The 23,682-nt window shown below is 43.2% G+C and overlaps 3 protein-coding genes across 5 annotated transcripts; 2 read left to right on the top strand and 1 right to left on the bottom strand.

Moving 5' to 3' along the window:
- The first annotated feature begins 1,653 nt into the window (after positions 1-1,653).
- Positions 1,654-8,450, top strand: dydc2 (DPY30 domain containing 2). Of its 2 annotated transcripts, XM_048232702.1 has the most exons (9): positions 1,654-2,222; positions 2,680-2,808; positions 3,004-3,096; positions 3,408-3,563; positions 4,306-4,455; positions 4,708-4,821; positions 6,816-7,022; positions 7,762-7,974; positions 8,342-8,450. In XM_048232702.1, the coding sequence occupies exons 1-9, from the start codon at positions 2,076-2,078 to the stop codon at positions 8,357-8,359; spliced, it is 1,227 nt and encodes a 408-aa protein (XP_048088659.1). In that variant the 5' UTR covers positions 1,654-2,075; the 3' UTR covers positions 8,360-8,450. The 2 variants fall into 2 exon arrangements, with proteins under 2 accessions (XP_048088659.1, XP_048088660.1); XM_048232703.1 differs by lacking the exons at positions 4,306-4,455; positions 4,708-4,821 and having other exon boundaries at positions 1,662-2,222.
- Positions 8,451-8,453: 3 nt separating this feature from the next.
- On the bottom strand, positions 8,454-11,048 carry mrpl43 (mitochondrial ribosomal protein L43). Its single transcript, XM_048232723.1, has 3 exons — positions 10,791-11,048; positions 10,390-10,496; positions 8,454-9,102 (listed from the first exon to the last, which is right to left on the bottom strand). Exons 1-3 carry the CDS (start codon positions 10,919-10,921, stop codon positions 8,882-8,884), a joined length of 459 nt encoding a protein of 152 aa, XP_048088680.1. The 5' UTR covers positions 10,922-11,048; the 3' UTR covers positions 8,454-8,881.
- Positions 11,049-11,238: 190 nt separating this feature from the next.
- twnk (twinkle mtDNA helicase) lies at positions 11,239-18,908 on the top strand. 2 transcript variants are annotated; one of them, XM_048232678.1, is made up of 6 exons: positions 11,239-11,321; positions 14,374-15,759; positions 16,440-16,680; positions 17,019-17,126; positions 17,458-17,599; positions 17,996-18,908. In XM_048232678.1, the coding sequence occupies exons 2-6, from the start codon at positions 14,394-14,396 to the stop codon at positions 18,368-18,370; spliced, it is 2,232 nt and encodes a 743-aa protein (XP_048088635.1). In that variant the 5' UTR covers positions 11,239-11,321; positions 14,374-14,393; the 3' UTR covers positions 18,371-18,908. The 2 variants fall into 2 exon arrangements, with proteins under 2 accessions (XP_048088635.1, XP_048088634.1); XM_048232677.1 differs by lacking the exon at positions 11,239-11,321 and adding an exon at positions 11,439-11,494.
- Positions 18,909-23,682: the final 4,774 nt, after the last annotated feature.

Genomic DNA, 23,682 nt, shown 5'->3' with positions numbered 1-23,682 from the left:
ACATTCCCCCAACACACACACCAAGACCCCTGGCAGTTGGGTTAGCCCCTTGAGCCGTGGATCTGGTTTCTTCCTTAGTAAGGGAGTTTTTCCTTGCCCCTGTTGCTCTTGGGTGCTCCTTGTTGGTGCCCCCCGCCCAATCCCAATCCTCCCCCACCTTTCTTATGCAGCCCTTGCCACTTAATCTACTAAACCCCTCTTCTACTGCACTTTTTAAAAAACCCAAAAGGACACCACGAAGACAGAGGATGCCTAAAGACTGTTCATCTTTTATCCACCGTATTGCAGTGAGAATACAGCCCAATGTCTAGACTGAACTGCAGGTAGTAGGATGATGAGTACCAGCAGCTATCCCGATGAGATCTGATCTGAATGTGGCTGTGCTCTGCCTTTTATACTTCTTGGTGCTCGAGAAGCGCCCCCTCCTTGAGACCCCTAAAATGCCGCTCAGCCAATCAGAATTGAGCTGAGCCCATTATAATGGTGGAAACTATTTCCTGTCAATACATTAAACATGTGTTGTTGTATCTTACTACAGTGTAAGTTTTCCAGTACTTCCCAATGTGTTTTACTCCCAATTTCATTCTGACCATTTCTTGAGGAAATGGTCTCCTTATAGGCCATAGGCCTACCTGGTCTGTCTGGTATCTTCGTTACCCTTCCTCGGCCATATATGATTATTTCCCCTTCCTTATACATATGGTCTAGCTGGTGATCATCTACCCTTTGCACTGACAGCTAGTCTTCTAATTTACAATGATCTGCTGACTCACAATGAATGCAGCAATACTCTAGCTGGTGTTTATCTACCCTTTGCTCTGACAGCTAGTCTGCTGACTGATATTAATTACCACAAGGGTCTTTTTCGGCATGAAAACCAATTGAGAAGCCCTTCGAGAGCTATAACTCGTTGATCAAACTAGTACAGAGTTTGACTGGCTTAGGCACTATGGTGCTGATGTAATAGATGCCAGCTAGCATAGCTGGGTGCTAGAACGTTAGCAGTAAACCGTACTCCCCGATGCCTTAACAGTTGCGCTAGAATTACACTTCAATATTCACAGAAGATATTGAACACATTGATCCCAATCAACCTTTATATGCAACCATTATACGCAATGGATTTATTTTGACTTCCTTTGACCCCATGATCCTGAGCATCTCATCAGTTCATACTAGGCTATATCATTTATGGTGGGCAGTTGTCATATATAATGGAGATCCATCAATCAGCTTTAGAGGTATTGTCCAAATACTGTATTTTCACTCTTCAACCCCATGTGACCTTGACCTTTGACCCCATTGCTTTGAATACTTAGCCAATCCTCAGCCAATCCTCAGCCAGGGACCTTATAGTAAGTGAATGACCAATGGTTAACCGGTTTGCAAGATAAATATATAAAAATGTGGTAACACATGATTTTGGCCGAATGTAAAAGTATATAATGTGGAAATTTGGTCTCTGCATTTATCCCAAATCCGTGAATTAGTGAAACACACTGAGCATGCAGTGAACACACAGTGAGGTGAAGACACACTAACCCCGACGCAGTGAGCTGCCTGCTACAGCGGCGCTCGGGAAGCAGTGAGGGGTTAGGTGCCTTGCTCAAGGGTACTTCAGCCGTTCCTACTGGTCAGGGTTCGAACTGGGTCAAGTCCGAAGCACTAACCAGGCCTGCCCCCGCTCATGATCATGTTCTATTCATACGTCTTTATCTTTTCCCCGGGAAGGATTGATACTGTAGGCACATTAAATTCATAATCTACACAAAATTACGATTCCAACGATACCAAATATAGTTTCGCTTTATTTAGCGCCACCTTAGTGGAAATTAAAGAGTGGAGCGTGCAGTTTTGCCCTGAGGAACTGGTCTATCACGGACGCTGAGGACGGGACAGTGAACTGTGCGACACCGTTACCATGGTAATATTTGTTACTCACAGACGCATGCATTTCATCCACACAAATCAGGTGTTAAGGCATAGGCCTGTAATAACTTCTGCACAAAATATATTGTGACCTTTTTAGAACTAGAACTATCATATTTTATTTTAGTTAGCCCGCAAGTTTAACAATGGATTCGGAGTATTTGAAAACGCGTCTGGGGAAATGTCTGACCGAGGGCTTGGCTGAAGTTGCTGTGCAAAGACCCTTGGACCCCATTGAGTATCTGGCGCAATGGATTTACAAATACAAAGAAAATCTCGATTACGAGGAGAAGGTGAGTGTGTCGATAATGCATTGCAAGTGTAATGGCTTTGTATTTTACATGTTGCACTTGTCTGTGTAGGCTAACTTTACCGTCGTATTGATAGCTACAGTATCGATACTTGAGACAGCCTAACGTTTCAGTATTTTAGATATTTATGCAAATGTAGACCATGTCCGATACAAGTTAAATGTATGCCTACATGTAGGTCTCAGCTTCTATGTTTTCAGATTTGTTGTAGGCCAGTACTACAGGCAGCTAAGTCTAGATATACATTTTAAACTAAGTGCTGTGACATCATCCTTTTCTTTGAACTTGTATTATAGATTTACCAGTGAATAATAGTCTAGCTACTATTTTACTCATGAAACACCTTTTGCTAAAGTCTCTATCTCTCTCACACAAACACACACACACCAGAACTGTTTAGGCATGATATTGACTACTGTTGCCTTTGTGTTTCCATTAGATGAGTGCCTACCTGGCAGAGCTGGAGAAGGAGCAGGCCAGAGCTAGGGACGAGGCCATGCACCAGAAACTACTTAAGGAGGAGGAGGACAAACTCAGAGAGGCGCAGGAGGGGCCCAAAGCAGAAGTGGTGTGTGTCTGTGTGTGTGAATGCTATTGATTACTAGGTTTTGCACTAAGGATTGATTGACTATACTTGGTACTCATTCCCTACCTGTGAGTGTTACCTACTCCAAGCCAACTGGAATTGCCCTATGACCACTGCTGCATATGAGTGTGTGTATGACTGAATCAGTTTACAATGTGTTGTTATTGTCTTGAGAAGGAGGAGGAAGCAGACTCTACACCTCTATCAACTCTGCAGGAGCGACCAAAGAAGTCCAACCCACCCAAACTGGAGGCAGTGAAGGAGGATCAAGTATGCATTGTGTGTGTGTGTGTGTGTGTGTGTGTGTGTGTGTGTGTGTGTGTGAGAGGTCATTAAGCAAATCACAATTACAGTGTGTGTTTGTGTATGGTGTCAGTCAGAAGACCACAGTTACAGTGTGTGTGTGCATAAAAGAAAATAATGTGTGAATGTTTGTTCAGACAAAGAGTACTCTATTCCAGCCTAGCCAATGATCATATAAACCGCACACTGATTGATGTAATGATTTCCATGTCTTTAGTCATACCATCTATCAGGGCTTTTGGATTGAGCCTTCCCTTTCAAAGTGACATATTCCACAGGAAACTCCCCCACCCCCTGAAACAAGCACAGACACTGACACAGGAAGTGATGCGGCACAGATGCCCGGAGCAACAGCCAACCTCACCTCTCAAATCGCAACAGAGCCATCCGAGGAAAGTGGAAGCAGTGCTTTGGATGCCGCAACTGGAGACAAGGTCCTGTTTGAAGATGCTTTGATCGGTTGAGGAGGCCTCCGTCAAAGCATCTCCGTTGTGGTGGTGATGGTGGTCATGGTGGCGGTGGTTTGTGTGTGTGTGCGGTGTGGTTGTCATGGCTAACGTCCTTGTCTTTTGTTCCTTTGTTTTGGATGTCAGCACAGGAGACAAGGTGTTCAGTGTGCTGTGGTGCTATGCTGAAGCATCGGTCTGCCTGTTTGTGGCTGTGATGGTGATGCTGTGTAGTTTAGTCTTCCCATTTCCTTGGTGGTAGTGTTTGTGGTGTAGCCATGGTGATTTTCTCATGCCGCCTTGTATTCTGTGTTGGGATTCAAATACATCAAACACTTCTGTGCTCACACTAAATCTTCGACTGCTCACCCTGCAAGACAGACAAGAAACATTTCTAACATGCAAGAAATCCAGTTGTCTGGACCTGGAACGTTGATTGCTAGGTCTTTTACTCGTCATGAAGCTGAACAAACTGCACAAGAAAATAGTTTGAATTCAATAATTCCAGTTCAACGGAATCTGGCCTGAGACCAAAATCAGCTTTATAGATTTGGGTTTCTCAGCATGAAGCCGAGTGCACTGTTGTGGTGGTTGCTGTTTTTGTGTTGTTGCGGTAGTGGTGACTCTAGTGACAGTTCATTAGACTCTCGCTTCCCCTCCCATTCCTTCTGCCCTGACATGGGGAAGACATGGAGTCATTTGTTTACATTTCCTGTGAAATCTGTACCAGGTGGCTTCAGGGGAACCCACCCAAAACCTCACAGAACCGGAACCAGAGGCGTCAGAAACAAAAACACACACTGCTGGTCAGACTCCTAGTGAGATGGCCCGGGAGGCCACTGACTTGGTCCAGGAAGAAAACCATTCAGCAGCAATCACGGTCAGAGACACAGATAACTTATCTGGCAGGGAGGTCCATAAGTGTGATCATGATGTTATTGAGTTTTCCAGGGGAAATGATAATGGAGATAATGAAGAATAAAATGTTTTAACTGTATCTGATGAAAGGGACCTTGTTAGGACTGCTTGAAAGAACAGATAAATAAGATTGCTGTGCAGATGTGCATGGATTTTACTGGTTTCTTTGCTGTTTTCCTTCAAATGGGCCCCTTTTTCTATGAATCTCCACTAGATCACAGAAACACCTGATGCACCAAACACTTCACAGTCAGAGACCAAGAATGAGACACAGAACATCTCTCCACAGCCAACTGAGTCTCAGCCACCAGAACAACAGGCAGAGAAGGTGATGCTTTGAAGTAGCAAGGTCATTCAAAGCTACAGTCAGATGTGAAGGCACATAAGAACATCAGTTCAGACATTAGTTTGAGCATTTTGACAGGAATAAACATAAAGGTAGACCAATCTCAACAAGAAAGAAAACAACTTATACGATTCAGAAGTAGAGAAGAAACAAGACTTACTTAATTCAGAGGTCAAGAAGAAGCCAGGCATGCCAGACAAGAAATGAAGTGTACCTGATTTAGAGAGAGGAAGAATACAGTTTATCCCATTCAGAAGTATAGTAGAAATATGACTTACCTGACTCAGTAGTTAGCCATGCCTGACACAGAGAAGAAATTAACCTTACCCGAGTTAGGTACAGAAGAAATACAGCTTATCTGATTCAGAAGAAGACATATGTGACTGAGTCACTGAGAAGATGAGGAAAAAAAATGAGCCATACCTGACTCGAGTAGAGCAGAGCACAGCCTATACCCAGCTCAGAGCTAGCCAGCACAACTGCCTTACCTTATCTAACTAGTAGATATCCATGTGAAATGGCCCGGCAGGTGAGTGATGCATCTGAAAGGTGTACACCTGTGCAGGTGAGTTCACCGGTTAAGGACGTGGAGGACGCTCAGCCTGAGCAGAACCCCGGAGAACACACCTATGGGGAACCACAGATACTGTAGACGAGGGTGCCGTTGAGGGTTCCAAGGACAAGGTGAAAGTTGAGCCGCCAACAAAATCCAACATTTTAAAGTTGCCAGTTGTTGGTTACAGTCTTTAGAATGTTCAGAAAACCAACTGCCAACTCCACACTGCCCAGACAGTAACTGAAAGGATTAACTTTTGGACATATCAAACGAATCGAACAAGTAACTCCATCCAACAAACGGCAACAAACACCTATTGACATGCACACTAACCTAACTGTTGGGTGTTTGTTGGTGTTTGTTAGGGCAGTGTGCACGCTGATTGAAAAGCATGCTGTGGGTTTGACTGTGTGTGGTGCTTGATATGACATGATTGCTGTCATTTTTAAATCACTGGTGTTTTGACATATTTCTGGGCCCTGGGGGTTGATTAGGGTCAGATGAAATTATGTTTTAGATCTTTGCAGTGCTGCCTTTTGTAAATCTGGCATGCAGAAGAAATATCAGTCTGAAAGGCCTTCTGTGTCTGATATTGTTTGTGTAAAATAGCCTGTGTGTCGTGTGTGGGTAAAATAGCATGCGTTTTTTTGTGTGTAAGATAGCCTGCTTCAACTGGATGACTGCTTGAGGCATTGAGATTGCTTGCTTGAGGCAAATCATAACCTGATAATCATAATCATAATCATAGTGGTACTGACCTCAGTACAAAGCAGAATGCTGGCACTGATGCTGATGGTCAGAGACCTGCAGAGGGTCCTGCTCGGCAGGAGCAAGCCGAGACAAAAACTCACCCCAAGAAACAGATTTCCTCTAAAACTCCCCAACAGTGTGACGACTGAAAAAACTCAAAACCCTCGCTGTCATTAACTAAACCTCCACAAGGGGGGGCTTTTGCACAGGATGCACAGGCCCCTCAGCGCGACTTCAAGATGAGGGTTCAGCAGAGGCTAAAGAGAATCCAGGTTGTAGAAATATTAAGGCTGAAATATTTAGCAAGATGGGTATTAGATGCTTAGACAAATAAACAGCTGATAAAAACAGTCAGTCAAAGGAGTCAGACCAGAAACAGTCCTGTTGCAAAACATGGAAACATCTCCTGTGTAATAAGGAAACCAAGGACCAGTGCAGTTCAGAGAGGATGAACGTGATTAGCCATAACCATGAGGAGATAGCTTTCCCTAAAACAACCACAGCAGGATCAGACATACATGATGAGGAAAGATGACGGTGTTCCCAATATTGTGTACTTCAGTGTTTCAGACAGTATTGAGAAGGAGCACAGAGGTGAACCTAAGAGCTACAGCCAGGGAACAACAGTCAAAACAGTGACTGACTTCTGACTTAACTTTTCGCTTTTCAGCTGAAATTGGGTGACGCTGTTCCAGGTGGAGCTCTAGATAGCAATAAGGGGGAACAGAGGGGAGACACAGAGGCTGGCCCGGACGCCCATGAGGCTGACCAGTGTCTCCCTGGAGACGGGCGGCTATCTCAGTCGGAGAAGACAGAGACCGGAGAGCCACAGAAACAGACAGAGTTACTGGAGCGGTCACAACAGCAGTCTGAGGAGGTGATGCCGCCGTATCAATGTCTTCTGTTGTCATGTTCTCGGTCTCATGGCTCCACTCTGCCAAATACAGTCTCCTCTATTGTGGTGAAAAGATTCAACTAAATGCAGACTGTAGAAGGGCAGAGAGAACAGGAGAGTGTGAGGGGAAGACTAATGTTTCTACAGAGGGAAGGAATGAAAAGGCATGAGAAAGAAGACAACAGAAGAAAAAAAAAAAAAAAAAGACTACATGAAATTCAAAAGATGAGAACTGACAGAAAAAAAAGCAAAAAACCGATGCAGAATCTCAGAGGCAGTTATTTTGAAGACAAAGGGCAGAAAGAGTTAACTGAAAAAGATGGCAGACAGAATACATTAAAAATAGAAAAAGAGAGGTAAAAATAAACAGGTAATAATGACATACATCTTAAAAAGAGAGTGTAAAGAAGAGAATATAAAAGAGGGGAAACAATGGACACGAGACATCTTGAAAGACGATCATGAATTCCAGTCAGACCTTATAGTCTTATACTATACAGCCAGGGCGGAGGGAGATTCATCAGTTCTGCCAGTGAGAGAAAGAACACACTCCGATCAGATCTCACCGATCATCACACTACAATCAGGGTAGAGAGAGACTCTCCAGTTCTGTCAGTGAGGGAGAGAACACGCTGAAATAGGCAGCCGGAGAGTCAGACAGGACATGATCTGCCATTGATGTGCACACAAGAGTTTCATCTCAGCTAAACTTTCTCGGCAGGAGTTGCCTCAACCTGATTACAGCCACCTGAACCCAGCAGAGGAACTAGCAAAAGCAGGACCTGAGGCGTCTGAGGAACCAGAGAAAGCAGAACCGTCTGAAGAGCCAGGGAAATCAGAACCACCTGAAAGACCAGCGAGTCATGCTCGAGAAGAGCCCAAGAGAGACCCACACAGCGATCAGCACACAGAGGTCAAAGAGGACGAGCAGAAGGTGATGTTCTACGAGAACTGAAGTGAAGAATTCCAGGGTTCATGTTTAATGCTGTGCACTTCATATTGGAGATGAGGGCAAAGGTGTTCTAGTTCAGTTCAGGTGACCCAACTTAAAGCAATCGGCCAGAAAAATCACAATTAGATATTTTAACCAATTCGTGCAGCTTTGAATCCCACCAAGTTTCAGGATTATTGGCCTGTTCGTTTTTGCATAATCCTGCAAACAATCTGAACTGAAAACCTAACCTACTTGGTGGATGTAATTAGGCAACTGTAAAAATAGTGTATTTTTTGTGTAAAAATTGTGTATAATGATTTTTGTGTATAATGTTGAATTTGCTGACTTTTTCCCCTTTCTTTTTAAGGAAGAAGATGACAGCTAAAGTGAGCATGTCGGGATTACCCTTTTAAAAAGACATTTTGGTTCATCATGCGCCCAACTATGAAATCCCATTAAACATATTATTGGTTTGAGGATTGACTTAATGTGTTATTTCTGCTATATGAGCACAAACAACACGTTTATTGTTTGAAAAATGTGGTACATCATCGGTCATCTAGTTTTGAATCTGCATAGCTGCTTTTACAAACACGGTAATCAATTAGAGAAAGTTTTATATTAGTACTTTTTACTGCATGTTGAAACAAACATACACAGCTCTTTCTTTGCACGAAAACAAGACGATCACATCTCCTCTGTTGGCTCAGAAATGTTCACACATTCCCCTGGAGTCCATGCACACCTCATGTGCACAGTGTACATAATGCACACAAACTCATAGGTTTGCAGAAAGCACAAAGTTCACTCAGTGCAGTGGACAACACTGACAACAGCTTCCACATGAGGCTGGTGTCAGTAGTGCACTTGATCACCGCATTCACATCATCCATCAACTGTCCTCTTATCATGTACTGGCCTCCTTGCCTGGGGGTCTGATAGGCCCAACAGACGGGAGTCGGTTGGTGAAGGGATGCCACTGGCCCTGGATGCTGGGGGAGTCGGTGTGGTATGGCTTCCGGATGCGGATGATGTCCAGTCCTGACTGGTTGGTCAGCTTGGTCACCAGGTCGGAAATCTCCTGAGATGTTTTTCCAGTGATTTTCTCCTCCCTCACGTTACCATTGACTATGCAGACAACATGAAAAACAATATTCTCAGACATAATGATTTGACACCATCTTAGAAGTACGACGGAGTATTAGGGCCACACATGAAGAAAAAAAATATTTTTGCCATGGCGAGATTAAACTCGACATGTTGACTTTAAAGTCGCCATGTCGACATTAAACTCGACATTTCGAGAATAAAGTTGAAATATAATATCTACTTTAATCTCGACGTGTCGAATTTCAGATAGATTGTGTCTTTCTGTTAACTACTCATTGCCGTCATCGTGAAGTGCTGTATCTCGCGGTTGGAAGTACCATGCACTATGCCGTTTAGTATATAGCTAGAATAATACATGTATCCAATGATATGTTTCTATACAAAATGCTATTTCACTCTGTTTTACGTGGGTAAGGCCACCGCACATTCAAATAACTGCCCTTCATGAACCAGGCCGTCACTCTCCATAACTAATTTCTCTAAAACTGCTTTTCCATGTCTCACCTGCAATAAACATAGGAGGCTATAAACACAGGTATAGCCTAAGCATATATACTATTTTGATCCCGTGAGGGAATATGTGTGCATATATACTTTATTTATGCACTGTGTGTGCATATGTGCGCATGTAGGCTACTAGTACATGGGGTGGTCGGGAGGAGGACAGCTTCATTCGTCCCTAGACATTCAGCAATAGGCTGTTTTGCATCCATTACAAACAAGCAATGTGAAATTCTAGGATTGGGGAGAGCGCCTAGTAGCCTATGCCTAGTCTAGTGCATAAGCATGAAGTTGAACCTTTAGATAAAAAACACTCTTTAATAATAGGCCTACAATAAATAAAAAAAAAAACCGCTAATGACGTTTAGGCTACTTTTGACCATCGCATTTATCGCCTGTAACTCCGTGATAAGGAACTACAGGAAAGTATTTGGCTGAGCAACGGAGGTTAATGTTTTGTTCACATGATATAGGCCTATGTCTAATCATTGTTGCAGTCGAAGAAAACTGGAATGTTTAATTCGTCCTCCCTTTCAATCGTCCCGAGCGGTCCTTCTCTCTCCAAACTAACTTTATTCTCAAAATGTTGAGTTTAATGTCGACATAGCGAGTTTAATCTCGTCATGGCAAAAATATTTCTTCCTTCGTGTGTGGCCCTAATACTCCGTCGTATAGAAGGCTTAAGAAACACAATTCACTGAATAACAGACTTATGCTTTTGAAGGTTTGATGAAAAGTTTGTGTTATAATTCCCTTCACTTTTTAATTGTGTAGGCCTACTAGATCAGATCCCTCCATACTCACGGTACTCCGCAACTAGTCTGGGTATTCTACAGGGCTCCGGGGAAATGTACACAACCGTTCCAGGGTTCTTCTTGGCGTAATCCACCACACCCTCCTCGATGAAATTTCTGCGGAAAAGTCGAGAGAATGTTAAACGCTTACCGCTTGCCTTAAACAGTAACGTTAGGCCTATGTTGCGCTTTCGGTAACATTTCCACCAATTCAGTTAGTATAAGTTGTTGATGCTATGCCTAATGTCGACTGCACTGCCTGACTCGTAACACTTAAGGCCCACTCTTCGAAATTGATAACATGAAATTGTCACAAATAATTACGCTATGGATAATATTATGAAGCAGCAACATTATCTGCAACACTGAAGACTTTCAGTGATAGTATAGGCAGCAAAAAAACAAGACTACCTTGCTCCCAGTGAACTTTGCGCATTTTTGGAGAAGATGAGAGATATGCGCTTCAGCTGACAAACATATCGACCAACACCATTCTGAAGCACACTCTGCAGAAAGCGACTTGATGTACCTCTTGCAGTCATTGTACTGTAAACAGCTACTAAATAATACGGTTATTGAAGGCTAAAACGAAACCCTTAACAATGCTACAAGGGCATCTTCACATTCACAACCTGAACATGCAGACGTGTGTGCGTCGGTAATTTTCACCGGTCAGAAACACAGGCACTCGCTATATTAATTTTAAATCCTGCTTTTCGATTAGTGAACGAGCAGACATATATTTAAAGTCAGTATTTCACTTAATTAGTACATGTAACATTTTATCATAGCATTAATCTAACATATTCATCGTGTGGCTAAAAGCAGAATTGTGTTTGTAAAACAGAATTGTGTTTGACACGGACACATTTGGGAAGCACTCAATGTCAAGCATGCGAGCGGGCTTGCGACCCCCTGAAAAAAGTGCTACACACTATGCAGGTTTGTACAGTATTTGCTTGTGTCTTTAGAACAGAACGGAACTAGAATGTGCACACTATTTTGTTCGTTGCATTTACCCATTCTTATGATCGAAGCGGCATGTTTGGTAACGTCAACAGCTTCAGACTGAATCTTCTCTGTGTCGTATTAGCGTACAACGGGTTCAAACCGAGGTCACTATTTCATCACATTCAGCTCATTTAATTTAATTTAACCCAAGTCTATTTGTATATTGTATCCAAAATTGTTTGCCTGTTTTATGTTTTCAAACGTAATTTGGAGAGGGGTTAGTGTGTCTGACGTCCCCCTAATAACTGCACGTAGGCCTTTTGGGATTCATGTGACCAACATTCTGTTGCCAACTCAGACACCCATGTACATGACACCTCTCAGATTTGGCTGAAAAGCGGTGAATATATGCCTTATGTTACCAAACAAAGGAATCTGAAGTTTCAGGTCAATATCTCAAACTGTTTGCCTGTGGCGTAAATTTGAATTTTGGGTGCCACGGCCCTACTTGACACATTGGAGTTTTTCATCTTTTGCCATTTTTGGAAGCCCATAACGTCTGTTCTAATAGTGGTAGAGGGCTGGAAACCCTTTGGTGTGGTAGTTAATTGTAGCCTGTACTACACAATTCTGGAGGCAGAATCAACATTCCTTACTGTTTGGGTGAGAGGTGGGTCACCAAAGTCCTAAAAAATGTTGACGGCATGTGTGATTTTTCACTTTTTGGGTGTCCCTAGCACCACAATTAATGATCATATTTATTCTAAACAGGATTATGTGTTATATGTGGGAACCTTGCTCTTGCCAAAATGAATTTGAAGGGTATGGTACCACTGGTGGGGGTTTTATGGGGGTCCAAAAACCCTCTCCGGCAGAGGTGACTCTTTTGGAACCCCATATTTGGACCCCCAAATGACCATGTGGGCACTTGATGATCCTAATGGGATTTATACCAGATAAATTTACATATTTGTTCTTTCTTTTAATGAAATAAACATTTTGACTATGAAGCTCCATAATATGATTTTTATTCTTCATAATGCACTATTTTGGACATTGTTTCCAGAAGTCTGGAATGTAGATCAGGGAGAATCTAGTGATGATAAAGCATGAAAATAGTGGAAATAACTTAGTATTATGCTCAGTGATGGCTACAATGAACTACCATACAGGCTACAATGAACTACCATACCAGTTTCCAGCCCTCTACCACTATTAGAACAGACGTTATGGGCTTCCAAAAATGGCAAAAGATGAAATGTGAAATTCCAATGTGTCAATTAGGGCCGTGGCACCAGAAATTCAAATGGACGCCACAGGCAAACGGTTTGAGATATTGACCTGAAACTTAAGATTCCTTTGTTTGGTAACATAATGCATATATTCACCGCTTTTTAGCAAAATCTGAGAGGTGTCATGTACATGATACCCCGATATTGGCTGTTTTCACATGGAATGACCCTTATGAAAAAGAACTACAGGATACTATTATAATATTTCTATAGTTGTGTATGATATGATCTGTAATACAATATCGTTACTCTCAATAGTGTTCCTGTAGTCTTATAGTATGTCCCAAAGTACTATAAGATTCCTGAAATATCTATAGCATTAATTCCTATAGGGTCATTCCACGTCAGTTCAACCAGGGCCCATGCACTTAGGTCTCAAAAAATTCTGAAAAAATTACCAGGTGTACTTATGTTACCCAGGAGACACACTGTAAAATTACTCTTATGTAAGATCAATACTTTCCAAGATACAGCCAGTTTTAAAGGGGGAGGGGGTGTCGGTTTTGCTCGGCCTCTTTTTTTTGTTCACAAGCCCACAGCGCAAGAACTAAACCATGTAGGAGGCTCAAATTGTGCATGCTGGTACATAAATAGGGATAGTATGTGGCAAAATCGTCACGTTTGGTCTGTATAATCCTGCATGGTCATAGCCGTCCCTCAAAGTTGATACAAATTTTATTGGAGTTTTTGGCTGGGCTCTGTTTAAGCCTTCAGAAGACATATTTTTACTCGACATAGGCTCTTGATTTATTTTTCTTACTGAGATAAGTAGAAACACTCTCACAAAAAACAATGAACAGAAAATAAATCCCTTCAGGGTCTGAACAGCAGACCTCACAAGTCTGAAAAATCATTTTGGTTATCATTTTCAGAGCACCCAAACACCTTGTGGGAATATACAAAGATTTTTTAAATAGGTTTTTCTTTATTCTCCATGATCCCTTCTTTTTGAAAACACCAATTTGTCTTATGTAAATCTTTCTTTTTTATTTTCCACCCTGAACATGGGCAAAATGCCCCATTGACATCAATATGTTTTATATAGAGTCACCACACTGCCACCTGTGGTTGTATAGAGTAACCTGTGGTAGCTCTATACAAAACATATTGATACCAGCATGCAAAATTTGAGCCTCCTACATGGTTTAGTTCTTGCGCTGTGGGCTTGTGAACTTTGACAAAAAAAGAGGCCGAACAAAATCGACACCCCCTCCCCCTGTAAAACTGGCTGTATCTTGGAAAGTATTGATCTTAAATAAGAGTGATTTTACAGTGTGTCTCCTAGGTAACATAGGTACACCTGGTAATTTTTTCAGAATTTTTTGAGTCCTAAGTGCGTGGGCCCTGGTTGAAATGACGTGGAATGACCCTATAAGACTACTAGAATATTTTGTCCCCAAATACTATACGATTCTAACATTATCTTTCCTAGCCGTTGAAATAGATCTCTTGACTACAGGTTTCACAGGAACATTGATTTGCAGATGAGCCCAACATTATTCATACATACCTATGGCACATTTTCTACTGCATTTTTATTTGACAAGAAAGTTTGCTTTGCCTAGAAATTACTTAAGTACGAGATGAAACACAAACTAACTAACAAAAAATCAATGTCTGTTAACTCCAATAAGAAAGCATTAAATCAAAATTTCCCATGGGTTGGGAGAATAGTTCTGGGCTTAACTGTAAGTTAATTGAATATTTGTACAGTGCTCCTGTCATGTTTTCCTTTATTTTTCTTCACTCAGATGTCTTGAAATAGCAGCTCATGTGGACGACCTTGTGTCTACGGAGGGCAGCCTGTCTCCTGCGGGTGGCAGGTGGCTGCTCGTCCAGACACGCCCCTCAACGATGCCTGACCACGTTTCCGTTAAGCCGGCAGCCTCCATGGCACTCTCAGACGCAGGCCTTCGCTGTTCCACGGCTGTGCTACGCCACCAAGCGCTGGTCAGTTTCACTAAATCTGTGCCGCACCTTCAAGAAAGACACCAAGTCCACCTTGGACATCCCACTCGGTCCTGTCACGGTGACGGACATCAAACATTACCTCCGTTCCAAAGACGTCCCGTTTCATGACGGCTATAGCTGTCTGCATGCCCCTAGTATTTTCTGCGAGCAGCCACCAGGGGGCTCTGGCACACTAAGCAAAGACGGCTTCTCCATCTTCGTTGACAAGACCACAGGCCAGTTCCTGTGTATGGAGACTGGGGTGGAGGGGAGCTGGGAGGACCTCCAGGATTGTTTGGAGGTGATGCAGAAGGAGGGTCAGACGTCGATGAACCCCAACGTGCTGCTGGGGTACCCCGCCAGTCTAGAGGAGCAGGAGGAGAGGGAGATGGAGCTGAGGGAGGTGCAGAGGATCTGGTCGAGCGCCGTCCCATTCTCGGACCTCCATGACGAGGACGCGCAGCTGGCCAAGACAATGTTTGGCATGGGGAAGCTGACTAACGCCACCTTGAAGCGCTTCAACGTCCGCTTCTTCAAGCCCACCAAGAGCCTGGTGTTTCCCTGGTTTGGTGGACGCGACTCGGGGCTTCGGGGCGTCAAGCTCCTCTCGGCAGGAACCGACGCCGCCGGGCAGGTGGTCTACACCGAAGCCACCGTGCCGCGGCCCTCGAGCTACCACAACCTGTTTGGACTCCCCCTTGTCGGCCGCAAGGACTCCGAGGTGGTGCTGACTGGCCGCGAGGCAGACAGTATGGCGGTGAGCCAGGCAACGGGCCTGCCGTCGCTGGCACTGCCCCGCGGCGTGTCCTGCCTGCCCCCGGCGCTGCTTCCCTACCTGGAGCAGTTCCGGCGCGTCACGCTGTGGCTGGGTGGCGACATGCGCTCCTGGGAGGCCTCCAAGGTCTTCTCGCGCAAGCTGGGCCTCAAGCGCTGCTCGCTGGTGCGGCCCGGCAACCAGCAGCCCAGCGCAGCCGAGGCGCTGGCGCAGGGACGCAACCTGGGCCGCATCGTCAAGTCGTCCATCCCCGCCGCACACAAGTCCATTGTCTCCTTCAAGCAGCTGAGGGACGACGTGTACGGCGAGCTGTCCAACACCGAACAGGTCGCCGGGGTCAAGTGGACGCGCTTCCCCGACCTCACAAAGATCTTGAAGGGCCATCGCAAGGGCGAGCTCACAGTCTTCACAGGTAAGTCCAGCAGCACAGGTGTACCTTTCAAACATGGATTCTGTATCATGGTATGTAACATGTGGGGTGCTGGCTGTTTGTACATTCTCCATATTGGAACCCAGCCTGTTGGTGTTTGAAGTTTGACATTTTTTTTCATACAGTGCGCTGCTCACATGCTTTGTTACCTCTGTGTTCCGTTTGACTCTTCTACACTTTCTCTTAAAGCAGCACTATGCCAATTTTAGTGTGAACCTAGTGAGCTAACTACCTAAAAGGCATGAAATACATACAAACACCATCCATAGTCTTATTGCCACTGATAGAAACTTACTAACATGCTGATGTCTATAGGCGATATGGTCAGCAAGGTTGTGGGTGAAACTTTTTCTTTCTTTCCAGAACAGAGAAATAAATAGTGCATATCCTGGGTGGCTGTTGGAATGATACAGTACATATGTTTATCTCTGTCTTTCACATGATCATCAAAATTAATCTGAAAAGCATACTAAAGCTACTTTCATGATAAGTGTATATACCTCAAAAAGTGCCACATTGACACTTTATTCATTTGTCAAGTGCCTTTATCTAATATAAGAAACTGTACAGACTCACAAAAGCAAGAACTAATGAAAAACAACAGATATGTGTTATAAGAAGGAAGGTTTTGAGATTGTGTGTGTGTGTGTGTTTGTTTTCAGGGCCAACCGGCAGTGGTAAGACCACCTTCATCAGCGAGTATGCCCTGGACCTGTGCATGAATGGTGTGAACACGCTGTGGGGCAGCTTCGAGATCAACAACGTGCGGCTGGCCAAGATCATGCTGACCCAGTTTTCCATGCAGCGACTGGAGGACAACCTGGAGCAGTACGACGCCTGGGCTGACCGCTTCGAGGAGCTGCCGCTCTACTTCATGACTTTCCATGGACAGCAGAGCTTGAAGTAAGTCCTAACAACCAGAGCAGCCAATCAGACGAAGACGGAGACCACTGAGCTACATTGTGTGAACTATTTCCAGGGATATCCAGCATTATAGACACTGATGATAGACAAAATGCACCCACCGAGTCGTACTTCCTGTCAAACCTCCATTGTCCTGTCAAATAAAAGCAAAAATTTGCAAAATTGTAGAAGAGACATACTAGTGACAGGTGTAAGGCACCTAAGGGTTTTGGCCTTTTGCTGTCCATAACCGACACAGTGATAAAGCTGTATATTGTAAATCGTTTTGGATAAGACTGCGTGTAACGAAATGGCTGTCTGCTGTTGTGTGTCCTCAGAGTGGTGCTGGACACCATGCAGCATGCTGTGTACCTGTACGACATCAGTCACGTGGTCATCGACAACCTGCAGTTCATGATGGGCCAGGAGAACCTCAGCGTGGACAAGTATGCAGATTCACCCTTACAGCACAAGATACAGGGACACACACTAACACTAGGACAAACACTTCCACATTCACTACAACATCTATTAGGAAAAGCACTTCTGCTATTGAAGCACAGGATACAGGAAGCATACTAGCATCAGAAGAAGCACTTCCAAGTTCACTACACTGGATACAGGGAATCACACATAAACTGTGGACAAGTTTGCACCTACTTCTACATTAATAACACAGGATACAGGATACAGGAAACCAAGGCATCGATGGCCTGTCAAATAAACCAAAACGCAATTGAATTGAATTGAAGCAATTGATGTGGTGCCTTTTAACAGGTTTGCAGTGCAGGACCACATCATCGGAGCCTTCCGAAAGTTTGCCACCCACAGCAGCTGTCATGTGACCCTCATCATCCACCCGAGGAAGGAGGAGGATGACAAGGAGCTGCAGACGGCCTCCATCTTCGGCACTGCCAAGGTCAGACAAGGTCACCAGGGTCATGCGTTGTGTACAGTAGACACGGGTCATGAGAGCGCAAGATTCAATCACCAGTATTAATTTCTTGTTGTTTTTAAGAATATCATACATAACATTAACACTAATAAGACTAATAAACAGGTTCTAAGGTCATTCATCTATTTTGTTTATTCTATTTTACATCTGTGGTGAGTTCCTTGAAAATACATCACAGCCAATTTAGTATTTGTATAACATTGTTAGTCCGTATCACTATTAAGGGGATTTTTTCATAGCAGTACATTTTTGTATAAAAGTGACTGTGATGTTGATGTTTGCATAACAGTACAGTTTCTGTGTAAGGGTGAATGTCTGACTAAGTTTGTCCCTTGTGTGCTGCTGTCCATCCATCCCCAGGCCAGCCAGGAGGCAGATAATGTGCTGATCCTGCAGGAGAAGAAGCTGGTGACCTGCCCCGGCCGACGCTCCCTGCAGGTGGCCAAGAACCGCTTCGACGGAGACGTGGGCATCTTCCCCCTGGAGTTCAACAAGGGCTCGCTGACCTTCGCCACCCCGCTCAAGGGCAAGCACAAGCTCCGCAAGGTCAAACTGGAGAAGACGGAGGAGGGAGGTGTAGAGGGAGGAGAAGTGGAGATGTCGAAGGAGGTGGGGAAGAAGGAGAAAGGGGAGAAAATAGAGAAACCCGCCAAAGCCCCTAGAACAGCCAAAACTGTGAAGGGGGCGCAGGCGTCAGGCAAGACCAGCCCAAAGGGGGAGGGGAAGGACCTGTAGACACAGCAGGAACTTGAGGAAGGGATGAAAAAAGGAAAGAAAAGAAAGAGAGAACAATGGATGGTGATAAAGAAAGGGTAAAGTGTTGCTGATGGAAGAGATGGAACCCCAAGCAATACCGGCTAGGAACGAATTTCTCAAATCTTTACGGTTTCATTCACTGAGAGACTGACAGAGCATACTTGGAGCTAAGTATGACCGGACCTAAGAAGCTGCTGTGTTTTTTTACATGTCATAGCTAAAATAGGTCTTTCTAGGATGGATTCTTGATGAAGTACAGTATTAATGTTTGACCCTAGAAGGGTTGATGGAGAAGAAGCGCTTATAAGCTATGGAACCCAAAGACTGTAACCATAATCATGTTGCCTTTCGGTGCTGAATATTACCAAGGCCAGCGTGTGTCTTTCTACTAACAGTGTTCACAGGAGCATAATGAAGTTATAATAAAGAGGACCCACCTTAAAGGAGAATTCCGGTGTGATATTGACCTAAAGTGTATTGAAACATGATACCGAGTGTGAACGTATGTCTCATAGCCCATCTCGGCTTGTCCCCTGCACTCCAAAATCTGGCGCTAGTTAGCCGATGCTACCAACAGCTTTTTCAATAGTGGTGCTTCGGCATCGGGCTAGCCATGCAAATAAATCACTGTTTCTCCAATGTATCTCCACACTTCATTGGTAGACTTCCGAGGGCCCTGACATTTAAAACGAGACATTGAGAACTTTGAAAAAGCACTGGTAGTTCACTTACAAGACGATTTATACAGACAGTATCTTCACGAAGTTTAGCGTTTGCAGCCATCTTGAATTTAGTCACGATAAGTTGAGCAACGAATAAGAATTCGTTCGTTGCTCGACTTATTCGTTGCTCGACTTATCGTGACTAAATTCAAGATGGCTGCAAACGCTAAATTTAAATGTCAGGGCCCTCGGAAGTCTACCAACGAAGTGTGGAGATACATTGAGCCTCGTAAATGGGTGTAAAACAGTGATTTATTTGCATGGCTAGCCCGATGCCGAAGCACCACTATTGAAAAAGCTGTTGGTAGCATCGGCTAACTAGCGCCAGATTTTGGAGTGCAGGGGACAAGCCGAGATGGGCTATGAGACACTCAGTATCACGTTTCAATACACTTTAGGTCAATATCACACCGGAATTCTCCTTTAAAGGACTTGCAGACAGAGTTTAACAACCAGTGCCTGGTGAAGGAGTTCTGGAAAGTTCTGCTGCCTCTACTGTCAAAGGTCTCCTGATACACTGTTTGCACTGTCAGCCATATGACTGTACCATATGTAAAGTACCTGAGGGCACAACCATACTGGAGAAGTTAGGGGAGTTAAGGTACTTGCAACCATGTCCGTTACTGTATTTTTTTACGCTGTTAATAAATAGTTATCATTCTCTGAATATGTGGTTATTGTTTACTTTATACTGTATGAATATAATTCATATTGAAAGTTGTCTCAAGTGGCCTTAACTTGCTGCAGCACCTGTTTAGGGTGTGGATGTGCTGTGTGAGAATTATGGCCCAGTACAGACAGAGCGAGATAGAGCAACTTGGCAGATTCCCCCTCTGCTTTCTACACCAATGCATCATTTACAGTCTGGTCCAGTAACATTGGTCCACTATAGACAGAGAGGTGTGGAGCTTGATAAGCTGACCACGCCCCTTAGCATTACAATATTATGACCACTAGAGGGCCCTCTGTGGCCATTGAAAAATAGGACCGTTTCATGCCCATTAAAAATGTTCTAAACATATCAAGCATGCTGTGAAAAGATACAGTATTTAATAAATATTTATTGTTTATGTGTATTGTTTATATGTTTATTGATAAGAAACAAAATCTGGCCAGCCAGCCAGCCAGCCAGCACCTGTGTTTGGGACATATGTGCTGCTCTCTACATTTGTGGAAGAAATGAGGATCATCTCAATAAGATTCCCACTGCTCGCTATATTCTACACTACTACACTACAGTTTGGTTCCGTACCACCATGAACACACACAGGTGTGGCTCTTGATCATGATGATCATGTGGCCATCATAAACCAACAACAAAGCCAGAAGTGTAAACACTGACTCAGTAACTGACTAAAATAATAGAGGTGTGAAACCTAAACTAACAGGTGAGACAGAAACATTTATTTATTTTCCTTCAAAAAAGGGATTAATGTCCAATGCACAAAAACACAGAAAAACAAAAAACAGCTTATCTAACCAAGTTTTAGACACACAACAGACAATGTACAAAATAGATGATACAATAAAGGAAATGTAAAGACAATGTAGATATTATTTCGGACACATACAGTACAAGTTATATGATGTAAATGAGACAGACAATGTAACAAAGCACAATTTTATGGACCCTTTCAACAATAAAAACAAAAACAATGCTTGAATGTTCTATTTGGGCCCCAATCTACTTCCTCTGCATTAAGATAACATATGGAATGTTGTTGTAGAACGATCAAGCATTGTTTTTGTTTACCTTGTTGAAAGGGTCCATAGTGGAACATGTACGCTGACACAAGTATTTCCTCTGGGTTCTGTGCCTCTGGCTATGGCTTCCACAGCTCTTGACCCCAGGTGTGCTCATCACCTGTGCACACAACCTTTTGTTTACGCCGTTTACATCTGCTCAGCTATATCAGGCAACAGTGCCTGCGTCAGACGTGTTTACAATACAACACAGGGCACAGCACAAACAAGGGCTGACATGAGGGCAAGGGATACAGCTCACTTAGTCTGCTTATATTTGAACTCAGGGGATGAACTGACTGAAAAAAACAGACTGGCTCTGGGTTGACTGATTGAGTTTCTGTTTTTGTTGTTGTTGTTGTTGAATAAACGTTTAAAAGAACGAAGAGAAGAGAACCGTTCATATTTTCCTAATCTTTATGCCTGTGTTGACTAACCTCCCTTTTGAAATGTGAACAAGGATAACAGGAAACTGCAGATTCCTTATATCACAGCAGGGTCGACTGGTGTTTAAAGAGCACTCAACAAGAACATATTTAGAAATATTCCCATGTGGCAGTGGATGCTGTACTCCACTAATGATCCTCATCATATCTGTTCTAGACTCACTGTTGCAGCTGTTATCAAGGAAAGTACCCTAATCAAACACCACTCCACCAGAGACGGTTGATTAACTATAGAATCTTTGACTCCAATGTTTGATCTGTCAGGTTATTCCAGTGTACTGTGTAACCAAGACAACAGCCATTGTTTGCTTTAGAGGTTTTGCAGTTTTTTGAAGATCAAGATAGGTAAGTGCTTCCTCGTCCTGTTTTCCATGGTATTTTAGATAACAAAATACACCTAGTTGACATAATATACAGTTGAATCTAATCTAATGTAATCATCTATGGAGGAGCAACCAGACAGAGTGGTGTGAGCTACTGCAGATTCTTCTTACCTTATTTCTTCCACAACATTCCAAAGCGGAATGTTGCTCTGCAATCCATACTTCCTGTGAAATCATCTGATGTCAGCTCTGGAAGTAAATGTTCCTTTACCTTGCAGTTGCCAAAACATTTTTGTAATTTAAGCATGATAGTGAGGAAACTAAAACTTTTTTTCAGTGCATGATTCTAAAAAGAAAAATCATTTACATATTAATTGATACATTCTGCATAAGAACACAAATAATGTTTAAATAAACTGGAAAAATTAATTAGTGCTAATTAGTGTGAGTGGCCAGTACACTAAACAGATGCTTGAGGTGAACTGAGAATGTCTGCATTCAACCGTGTTCAATGCACCTCACACACACAAACAAACACACACACACACACACACACACACACACACTGTGATACTCCTAACAAGCTGCTGAATGCACTAAGCAAGAGGCACTCGAGGGCACTGGAGAGTAGCCCGTATCCTGCTCTTTTCTCACCTTTGATGAGGCAACACAGAAACTTTTTTCTCAATGCACTTCCTATTGTTGCCCGACACTCCTCCCTAAGCTATGTGGCTCGACACTGCCTCAGCACCGAGCTAAATAAAGCTCCAGTAAGAGCTCAAGACACTGAAGGCTTTTTGACACTGAGTGTTAACTGAGGGACCACAATTACAACCGCAAAACACATAGAAATACGGGTATTTTCTAAATATATATCTACAGGTAATCAATATTCATTAATTTGATCATTTGGCTACTTTCTTAAAAGGTAGCCTGAACAATATGTAGAATTATGCTGCTACTGCAAAACAGTGCTGGCACACCTCCCCTCATTTGTACTTGTAAAACTAACTAAAACCAAACAGAGAGGCTAAATAAGAATAATAACTAATAAAAAACGTCAAAGATAACAACTCTGACACACACAGATACACACAGGCACACACACTATATACACACAGACAAACACTCACACACAAACTAGCACACATTCTAAATGTACAGCTTATTATTGATGTGTAAGATGAGCACCAAAAACCTACTGAAAAAACCTATAAGCTATTGTGGTAGTGGTGTGAGGTTATCAAAGAACATAGATCTGATTATCTTTATCTTTATCTGATTATATGTATTTATTGTATAAAAGCCTTTCATTAGGCTAGTAGTTTGGCTTATTTAAACACAGTATGTCTCACCTTGATCATATCATAGTTTTCAATATGCTAAATATTGGGTGGGGGGTGGGGGGTTAACACTGTGTTTGTTAAAAATGAATATTAGCCAATATATTTAAGTTATCGGTCTCTGAAATCCTCAAATATTGAAATCGGTGTCGGTCTTTAAAATCCCATATCGATGGGGCTCTAAAATAAAGAATAAACATAAAACTCTTTGAGAGCATTAAAATCTGTGCGGCTGTTCCTTCTCTTTAACTGTTACAGAATACCCAGATATGATCGGGCACAGGCACACTTGACCTGCCAACTGTTGTCAGCTAGGTCTAGCCTGCACGGCGCCAGCGATGTCTGTGTCTCCTCCGAGTCCTTTACTAGTCCTTATGGTTTGTAAATCACTGCCCAGTGGGCCTTTTCGAGTCCATTCTGTTCAGTGTCCGTGTATGTGTGTGTGTCTGTGTGTGTGTGTGTGTGTGTGTAGTAGTAGTGTATCTTTTCTGTCAAATTCAATGACATTCTATTCATATAAAAATATTCCTCTGTTCCTCTCTCTGGGCGCTCACACACATACACTCACAAACACCCACCAATCCCCAAACACACACACACACACACACACACACACACACACACACACACACACACACACACACACATACACTCTCTGCACTCCCATAACACCAATCTGCTGACTGGGTTAGCGCCACTGCTGCTCCATTAGAC

This window comes from Alosa alosa, chromosome 22, assembly GCF_017589495.1.
Source record: "Alosa alosa isolate M-15738 ecotype Scorff River chromosome 22, AALO_Geno_1.1, whole genome shotgun sequence".
NCBI classification, from domain to species: Eukaryota; Metazoa; Chordata; class Actinopteri; order Clupeiformes; family Clupeidae; genus Alosa; species Alosa alosa.
Note: the sequence above shows the minus strand (reverse complement) of the source record. Positions and strands in the feature narration are given on the sequence as shown.